A 9,842-nucleotide genomic window follows, 5' to 3' on the forward strand; every position below is an offset into this window, starting at 1 on the left:
AGGAGGTGCCAAATGCGGCACAGGAGTCCGTGTTTTGATCCGATGTGGCATGTGGCCTTTCAAGATCCTCTTCCCGCTTTTGCCTGCCTTTTCAAGCCACTCCAAGGGGGTGTTGACAGTTAACAGCAAACGCTCTCGGATTTGTTCCCCTTTCATACTGTCAGGAGCTGCTAAGGGAGATGTTAACAGAATGCGCTGATCTGAAGGGAAGCATTGCAGCATTTGTGTCTTGCACGGTTTGCATTTTAAACATGCATCCTTTCCAAGAGGAAAAAAAGAAAAAGATGGGGAACTTTTTTGGCAAAGGCGGCATGGAAGACTCACCTGAGGAACTCGAAAGGCTTCGTCCTTCCAGTCTGCCCTGTGCTAGACCCCACCTTGCAAATTACACAATGGGATTCTGCCTTCCTGGTTATTCAGAGCATCCTAGATAAATCACACTGTCCATGTTGTGTCAGTATTTGCCAAAAACTGGTGTGTGGGGAGAACCTTGGGCCCTCCAGATGTTTCTGAGCTACAACTCCCATCATCTCTGACCCTTGGTCATACCAACTAGGCTGATGGGAGTTGCCGTCGTTGGCTATGCTTTGCCTCCATTTTCAGAGGCAGTCACTGTGAGATCCCAGTATGATGGACTAGACGGGCCATTAGCCTGATCCAGCAGGCTCTTAGGTCCTTACGTAGTTTGGCGACATCCAGAGGGCCAAAGTTTCTCCACATCTGGCCCAAATGTTACGTCTGGGTTGGTTTGTTTTTAAGTTGAGAGAAGAGGCCTGCATGATGGAAGTAATGACCAGTTTTTATTGACGTTATATTACAAGTTTCTGGGATTTTGCTTTTGCACACTGCTCTATTTTAAATGAAAAGTGTGGTCTATAAATGTTTAAATAAATATATTGATCCAACAGCCCCTTGCCTTTGAGAAAACTAACTCAGTGGTTCCCAAAGTGGATGGTACCAGTGGGATTACTTAAGGAGGCACTAAGAGGCAGGGGTGTAAAATAATAACAAACAACAGCAGCAACAACTTGTATAAACAAGTTCTATACCACCCTTTACCCACAGATCTCACAGCGGTTCACAACATAAATGACTGACCGAGTTTGAAAAGCTGGTGTTGCTGGATCAAGTTTGTCAGTTTTGCTGAATTAATGAAACTAAATAATTTTACAGTGGTACCTCGGGTTACATACGCTTCAAGTTACATACGCTTCAGGTTACAGACTCCGCTAACCCAGAAATAGTGCTTCAGGTTAAGAACTTTGCTTCAGGATGAGAACAGAAATCGTGCTCTGGCGGCGCGGCAGCAGCAGGAGGCCCCATTAGCTAAAGTAGTCTTCAGGTTAACAGTTTCAGGTTAAGAACAGACCTCCGGAACGAATTAAGTACTTAACCCGAGGTACCACTTTAACTGGATTTTGAATAGATGTGCACTTGCTACTGTTTTTGAACTTTATTGTGTCCTTATCTTCCTTAGTGGGTTGTGCAAACCACCAATCCGAGCAACCCTTTTTTTATTACAGGGTTGGGGGTTACCGGGGATGAGTTGAGGGAACGTTTTGGGAGCTGCTGACCTAAACCTTTGTCTTCCCTGCAAAAGGTTGCCCTGGCCCTCAAGGCACTCCAAAGATACCGGCTGGGAACTGACATGTCCCTGTTCGCCACGGACCAGTTCCCCACTGACCCCAGCGCGGCCTACCCAGGCTACCCAACCGGCAGTGGCGTGGAGAGCACAGAAACCTACCAGAGCCCCCCCTTCTCGGAGACCCTAGACACCAGTCCAAAGGGCTACCAGGTGCCGGCATATTGAAGGGCAGGAGGAAGTCCTCTCCCTCCCTCAAGGTTGTATAGCAAATGGGAACCCGACCCAGAGAAATGGGGCAACTTTCCCTTTCATGGTGCAGTTTAGTCAACTGGTTGGTTGCAAGTGTATTCTAAAGTACCTTTTCTTTTTTTAAAACAAAAAAAAAATTAATGTGGCAAGTTAACGTAACTGGGTTCAACTTACTCTTAGCTAATGGTGCAGTGAATTCTCTACAGTGGTATTGGTTCTTGTCTTACCTGTCTGAGGATATTTTTTGAATTATTATTTTTTAAACAAACAACAGTGTTCCCTCTAAGCATGAAACGTTAGGATGGTTGCTACCAACTCCCATCTTTGTGAGCCGTCCCTGCGATCTTGGCTCATTGTGGCATTTTATTCCTGAATTCGCACACAGAGGCTGGCAATAGCCCAGCCTGTTAAGAGACGTCCCACTCCTTACACAGATGAGTAGATGCTTTATTTTGTGCTTCCGGGGCTTAATCCAGAAAATTGCTCCCACTGTCTTCATCCTAGGAACCTTCCAGATCATCCTCTCCTATTTTTTTATTCCCTTGCTCTATAGCCCTAGAAAAAAGGTAGTTTTAAAGCAGCCTTCTTGCCCTCCAGTTGTTTTGGATTCCAACTCTCATAATCCCCAGTGGGAGCTGGTGGGAGTCCAAAACATCTGGAGGGAACCCAGTTGGGGAAGACTGTTTTCAAAAGGAATGTGCCAAATTTAAAACCAAAAATAATGGTTGTGTTGATTTCATTTGTGTGTGTGTTTGTTATGTACTTGGCATATTTCCTGTGCTAAATGAGTGAAAAACCTTCTGTATGAGCTGTGTTAGCTTTGCGATTCTGGTACCGCAGGAAGTTTTTTCCTTTTTTCCCCAAATGGCTTTGATGCAAGAATAATTTTTGTACACCTTTTACACAAAAATTACTGCTCTGGGGTGAGGGTGGGGAAACAGTCACACTGTCAGGCCATCAGCCTTTAAGAGTCTCCTAGCAGTGGGGATATGTAGCATTCAGTAGCTCAGCTATCGTCTGAAAATAGGGCTTGCTAACTGCTAGGGTCCTCATCCTATCCTCATGAGTGTGATCCAGCCCACCAATTCTGCCTCTGCCTCAGAGATGGGGGACACACTTCAAGCAGTCTGGGAAAAGATGGAAGCGGAAAGGAAGAAATATGTCTGTTGAGGGAATAGCAGCAGGAGTGGAGGTTTCTTGTGACAGGCCATTTTCAACATGGTTGGCCTCAAGATGGCATCCATTAATTGTTTTTTCTTAATAAAAATTCCACCACTATCAGTCTGCAGCCATTTTGGCAGCCCCTTCAGTACCAAAAATTATCCACGCTATCCCTTTAAAATGGTTGTGTCTGGTAGAGGCCATTTTATTTTGAGCACAGAGTGGAATAACGTGCATCACAGTATTTGTTGGGAATAGCTCCAGCCTTATTCTGTAAAGAAAGTTTGGGCGAAAAGTTTCACTGTGGCAGACAAGAGAAAACGAAAAGACAGTTGGGAGTCGGAAACCAGAGAGAAAAGGCTAAATTCCCATGAAGATGTAGTAATGCTTAAGAGTTACAAAGAGAGTGGGCTTAAATGAAATTTAAACTATGAGAAGATGGGTAAGTGAACTGAAATATAACGACGCTGCCTTTTAAAGTGATTTCAGCAGCAAGATGTAAATTATTTTATATTAAGGCGGATCCCGATAATCTGCCATTCTCATTCAGCTGTAACTCTGGAGAAATTTGATCTCTGAAATCCCACCATGAAGATAGGGCCCCAATCCAGTAAGAGAGAGCTGCATGTGCAAGGAAGCTTTCGTGGACATATGCCCTTAACAGTTTGATACACAATATTTCCGTGGAGGTGGCCAAATTGGCTGGAACTAAGAGTGTCCCATTTCAGTCTTTCAGATTTTACAATGGAAGACCATCAGTCTTGTGGACAAAGACCTATATAGGGTTTACACTGATACAGAGAATGGTATTAATACAGGGTACACATAGAACTGTAGCAATATTTTCCTTAGAGAGAACACTGGCATTTTAGCAGTATACAAAATTGTGTCTAAATATTTTGGGGGGGTGGGGGGAGGGAGGGCAGACACACACACACACACACACACACACACACACACAGAAAGTCACAAAAGTATAATACATTTAAATGTTTCTTTAAATCGATTGTATATGTGAAATAAATGTCTGTTCAGTAAAGTGTATTTTTTCTAACTATAAAGAAATTCATTCAGAGTATCCTTGTATTAATTGTAAAGAGAAAGAAAGAGATTACGTTCTGTCTGACTAGTAGAACTGCCTTGGTCAGTAGTGTTAATGTGTTATATATTACAATTTTGAATGTATGCACCTCAATGCCTACATCTGTATTCTCTTCCTTTCCAACCCATTCCTAACCTCCCCACGATTAGCACTGCGGTTGATACAAAGCTGTGTCATTCAGACAGGACTAAGGACAAGTGCAAGAGACTTCGGGGCCATTGATGGAAAATCCAAAATACTCCCCCCACCCACCCTGCCTTCTCCTGTATTTGGGAAGCTCTGGGTAAGATACAGGCTCGGCATCACTGTGGAGTTGATTCTTCAGAAACCTTAATTCCCATTGCCCATTCCGGTCTGGCTGAGTTGTAGTTCAGAACACCTGGTGGGCGCCAGCTTGGAGAAGGCTAACGTAAGGTCCTAACCACTGTCATGCTGGGGCTGATGGGGGTTATTGTCCAACAGCTTCTGCAAGGCCATTACTTCCACAACTCTGCTTTAGGTTAAAGACAAATGCCCAGCTTCTTCACCCAGCACATACTTAAAATATAGAACTTCCTTCCACAGGAGGCAGTGATGGCTTTTAAAAGAGGATTGGACAATTTCATAGAGAAGGCTATCAATGGTTCCTAGCCACGATGGCTAAGCTCTGCCTTCATGGTTGGAGACCTCAATGCTTCTGAATGGCCGTTGCTGGAAACTGTAGGAGGGGAGAGCTGCCGCCGTTGTGCTCAGGTCCTGCTTGTAGGGTTCCCAGAAGAGGCATCTGGTTGGCTACTGTGAGAAGAGGCTGCAGGGTGCTGGACTAGGTGGGCCATTGGCCTAATCCAGCAGGCTCTTCTGAGGTTTGCATGTTCACCTGCATACTTTGGAAAAAGGTGTGCAGAAGTCGGCAGGATGAAGCTCAGGCTCCATCCGAAAGCTGATTTGGAGTTCTCAGTTTGGAGTGGCAAAGGTACTTGCTGTTTGGGCCAACAGGAAGGACTCTTGAGGGGACTGACATTTGGGGCAAATTTAGATAATCTACAAGCTTCTCTTTTGGGGGGAGGGATAGATGAGCAGGAAAATAATATATACTTGGCTAAAGTTATATATTGGCCAGTCAGTCTTTTTTTTATTGTGTGGGCAAACTATCCAAGCCGACAAGTAATAGATGAATGAGCCGATTTCACCTGCTTTTGCCAGGAAAAATATTGCTGGCAAATTGTGGTTCTTTGAATTCTTTTGCCACTACCGTAATCCTAAAACATATTCTCTCCCCACACCCTGCTTGTAAAAAGGTGTAGCAGCTACTTAAATTTATCCCCTGAATGCAAATGGTACTTGTAACTGTAGCTCTGACTTCCTCAACCTGGATGTTTTGGGATGACACATTCCATTTGCACCAGTAAGGAAAGCCTCTGCTTTAAAGGCAGTGCTAGTTAGATGATGCGGTAGGCAAACCTGTCTATACCTTGCAAGAGATCAGGTGGCATGCATGCATCTATTGCTGATTGCAGTTGCTGGTGCCCAAGCCCAAGTGGTCTTCCTGTCTGGCATTGTAAGGGGGAAATAGTTGCCACAAGCCAGTAGAGAAAGCTGTGGGCCCCCTAAATAGGTGGTGGAAACGGCATCCACTTGGTGAATTGGTTAGCAAGGATCTGTCGAATCAAGGTGAGGCTCACAAACTGCACATGCAGAAATAACTTGCTTTGTTTCCTACCACTGGAGAAAAGGCAGGGAGCTGACTAGTTGGGTGTGACTGGGCTTCGAAATCCTTAAATCTTTCAAATTATCATGCTGAACCTTTGTGTAGGTTTGCCAAGTTAAGTAAACCAGCCAACGAGACTCTGGCTTGTTGCCACCACTCTGCAATTAAAGCAAAAAGCCACTGCCGGAGGCGTTAAAAGCATTCGCTCTCCTTGTTTCCATGTGCTCCTATCAGCACTCAGCCAATGTTTTGCGACTCAAGCCATGTAACAGGGACTTGTCAGAGGAACTGTGTACACAGAGCTCTAACCAAAATACATTCTTACAGATTACATGGTAGATAATGAGTAGGAGCTGTTGGTAAGTTGTCCTGCTAGTTCCCCTTGCCCCATTCCTGTTTTTCTCAAGATCAATGCTTAATGTTTAACTCCCATCCATCTTTCTGCCAGAGACCATTAACCCACGGCTTAAAGTGGGGGGGGGGCACTTTTACAAAGGGGTGTGGAGCTGGTCAAACCCCATCAGTCCTCGGCACCTGTGCTGCTTTTGTGATGCTCATCCAGGCATTCAAAATGTGTCAAAAGAACTTTCTGGTTTGCCAAAAGGGGTTGTTTGCAACTTGGGAATGCTTGTCTTGCACTGCCATCAGTGCTCTTCGTGCACAACAGCTTGGAGTATGGAAAAGCTGCCTCTTATCTCAACGGGACCACAAACTCACATGGCTGGGGTGAAGGTGCCACAGCTTGCTTCTGGCACTCAGGGCAAATTGCAGTTCAGAGTTTACCCTGAAGAGGAAATTGCCAGTAGCCTCCACCCAGCACAGCTAAGCCTTGACTAGAGCCATTGCGACAACCACCTGTTTTAAAAAGCAGTCAGGATTATTTGTCAAACAAACACCTTGTGGTGAAAGCTGACTTTTGACACCCAGGGTGTGTTTTCAGGGCCCACCCTATTCCTGTGACTGCCATTTCTTTTTAACTGTTGTTAATACTGAATTTTAAATTGTTGTAACCCAGCACTGCTGGTGAAGTGCAGGAAATACATTTAACTGCACACAGGCAAAGAAAGCAGGCTTTGGGAACGGGTTCCATGCTTTATGGCACACGCCTGCTAAGTGCAATTGGAGGAAGGCTGGCTGACCTCATCCTCCTCTGAAATCCAGATAGAGCCAGAGCTCTGGTCCTGACTGCTGCAAGCTCAACATGCAGTTGCTTCAGGCTAGAAGAGGCCCACATCAGTCTGCTGAAAGACCGCAATGTGGTGCTACCCACAGCTGGTTGATTGACTGATTTCGTTTATAGTCCGTCTTTTTCTCCAAGGAGCTCAAGTTGGCATACATAGTTCTCCCCCTCCTCAATTAACCCCAACAATGCTGAGAGGTAGGTTAGGTTGAGAGGCAGTGATTGGCCCAAGGTTGCCCAGTGAGCTGTGTAACTGAGTGGGGATTTGAACCCTGGCCTCATAATCTTAGTGTGACAATCTAACCACTACAGCACACTGGCTTTGCAGTCACCTGGTCGAGCATCCTGCAACTAGCATGCTAGAGCAAAATAAGAGTAACATGCCCCAAGTTTCTAATTACGCCAGGAGCAGAAAGTTGTCACGCTTGGTTGCGGCCGCAGAAAAGCATCTCACGTCTTCTAAGCCATGCTTGTCGAGATGAGCGCAGCAACCTCTTCCATCATATTCTTAAGGGAAGAATCATGGTGTGGCCTAACCCGGTTCTGCCCTTTCTCCTGTGGGGCTGTCAGAAGCCTTACTACAGTCTCACAGACACCTTTTTCCCTTCCACGAGGAAACACCATCACCTAATCCTCCAAGTGCTACACAGAATGGCAAAGTCGATCACTTAATGTTTGCCAAGTCTTTATGCTGCAGGAGTAGAAACAGGTTAACTCTCACCAGGCTAACTCCAGCTACCTATAAGCCCTTTGCTCCTTCCATTCCAATACAGAGCATCTTTATGAAAACCCCTTCGCCTCTTTTGACGTCCTGCAATATACAGGCAGGGGAATCTCATTTTGCTCAAAGGTTCACTCATTTGCCTTTAATAGACTGTGTAGAGGCTACCACAGAGACAGACGAAGAAAGCCTTTCAGGGTGAGCAAGGCCCAATAATATCTTTTTAGTACAGAGAGAGAGAAAGAAGCCTCCCTTTCATTTTGCTGCAAGTATGCAGTTCGACCTCACATTGTTTTCATCGTTTTTAATAGGATACCAAACATACAGATACCTCCCTTCAAAAGCAGACTGCTTCAAACACACAACAAAAAGTTGCAGTTGTTAGTGACCCAACGTGCACTGTGGTAGAAAAGTGAACTGTGTGAACGTAGGGGCTTTCAATGTTTATAGTTCTATTTTTGTCTGTATATATAATGATAGATAGATATAACATTTTGGAAAGACAAAGCATCACTCTGTGACTGTGTTATTTTAATTGTCTGTATACCAACTGCAACTTATTTTTCAATAAACATTTAAAAATGAACAGCTCGAGACCTCTTGACATTCTGCTGGATCAAGTGTAAAGGGGGAAGGAAGAGAGAGAGACCTGTGGGTAACTGAAACAGCTAAAGGATGCTTATAAATAGCTGATAGAAATAGTAAGAATCTAAACCAGGCAGGGTGACACATGACAGACATTGGCTTTTTAAAGCCACCAACAGTTGAGAAGTTTTAAGCACAGCAGACCAGCTAACAAAATCTATTGTGAGCTGGAAACTTATTTGTGAGTCTGAGCCAGTTGTATGTTCAATTTCATACTATTTCTGCACTTTAAAACAGAAAAAGAGGGGAAGACAATTGCCAAGAACAGCTGCCCGATTTTATTTCACTCTTTCCAATGGGACTCAGGTGAGATGCCTGTGGTTGCCTTCAATAAGCCAGAGGAGACAGAACTGGGGGAGACCACTCTACCTGCTACATGGGGCCTCCCAAACTACTTCTTGATGGGCACAATGAGCACAGACATACAGCTAGATGTATCAAAGGATCACTGAGAACATTTGGTAAGCTATTCTGGTTTCATCCAAAAGGGGCCATTGGTCTCCCACATAACCAGGAGTCTTAACTCTGCAGGTTTCCCATGTTTGTGGGAAGTGTTTATATTTGTTTCCCATGTTTGGTGGGGCCATAGGAAACATGACCCTGCCTTCCTTTCCAACATACTCTGTACATGTGGTGGAAAGGTCCAAAGTACCCTACATTCTTAGTTTTACTCAACCTTGGTCCTCCAGATGTTTTTGGCCTACAACTCTCATGATCCCTAGCTAGCAGGACCAGTGGTCAAGGATGATGGGAGCTGTAATCTCAAAACATCTGGAGGGCCGAGTTTGAGGAAGCCTGGTTTAGATCTCTTCCACCCCTCTAAAGCAAACGGAGTTCTTGTAACACCCCCCCCCCATTCCAGCAGTACTTGTGCAGAACTGCTACTAAATTGTGTCAAACAAGAGCCAGGTGGATTCAGTAAAGACATCCCGATATAAGATATTTAAAATAATAATTACGGTACTTGAAAATACTGAAGTGAAAGGCCGCTAACATCAAGACTTGAGCAATTACAACAAGGTGGCAGATAAAACTGGAAAAAAATCTCAGTTTGGACAAGCAGCTCAGCAGGTGGTCCAATGGGGGCCTGGACTCTTCCATTTCATACCACAGGCTGGTGGAAATGACATGACTGATTTGCAGCCTCTCCTACCCACAATGCAAAATAAATGTTCCTGCAAACCTGGATTTGGGGGAGGGTATTAAACTAGCTGCCCTCATGTGACAATTCCTATGCAAAGGGTTGTTTTTTGGTGGGACAGATTTTACCTGTTGCCAAAGTATTTGCAATTTCTCTTCCTGGACTTGAACAAGAGGCTGCACACTCTCAGCTGGTGTTTCTCTGGTCTTGGTGAGTGTATTTCACTTCCAAGGTAGCCCACTAGGAAAGGTCTCTGCAACAAGGAGCTGTTGAGGTTGCTTACCCTGTGGAGACAATGTAAGGAGGAAGCTCTCCCTGGCGACAGGGCGGAATTTAGATCCTAGCCAGCTCTCTCCTACCCGCTTCTAGGT

At 44.9% G+C, this 9,842-nt stretch overlaps 1 protein-coding gene across 2 annotated transcripts in view; it reads left to right on the forward strand.

Moving 5' to 3' along the window:
* The window catches only part of SYNGR3 (synaptogyrin 3), a 42,229-nt gene extending 33,958 nt beyond the window's left edge, over positions 1–8,271 (forward strand). For both annotated transcript variants that reach the window (XM_081887488.1, XM_081887489.1), the window contains exon 4: positions 1,601–8,271. In XM_081887488.1, the coding sequence (XP_081743614.1) occupies positions 1,601–1,810 (210 nt within the window). In that variant the 3' untranslated portion in view covers positions 1,811–8,271. The remainder of the gene's footprint in view (positions 1–1,600) is intronic.
* Positions 8,272–9,842: the final 1,571 nt, after the last annotated feature.

This window comes from Podarcis melisellensis, assembly GCF_964234715.1.
Source record: "Podarcis melisellensis genome assembly, chromosome: 14".
Taxonomy (NCBI): Eukaryota; Metazoa; Chordata; class Lepidosauria; order Squamata; family Lacertidae; genus Podarcis; species Podarcis melisellensis.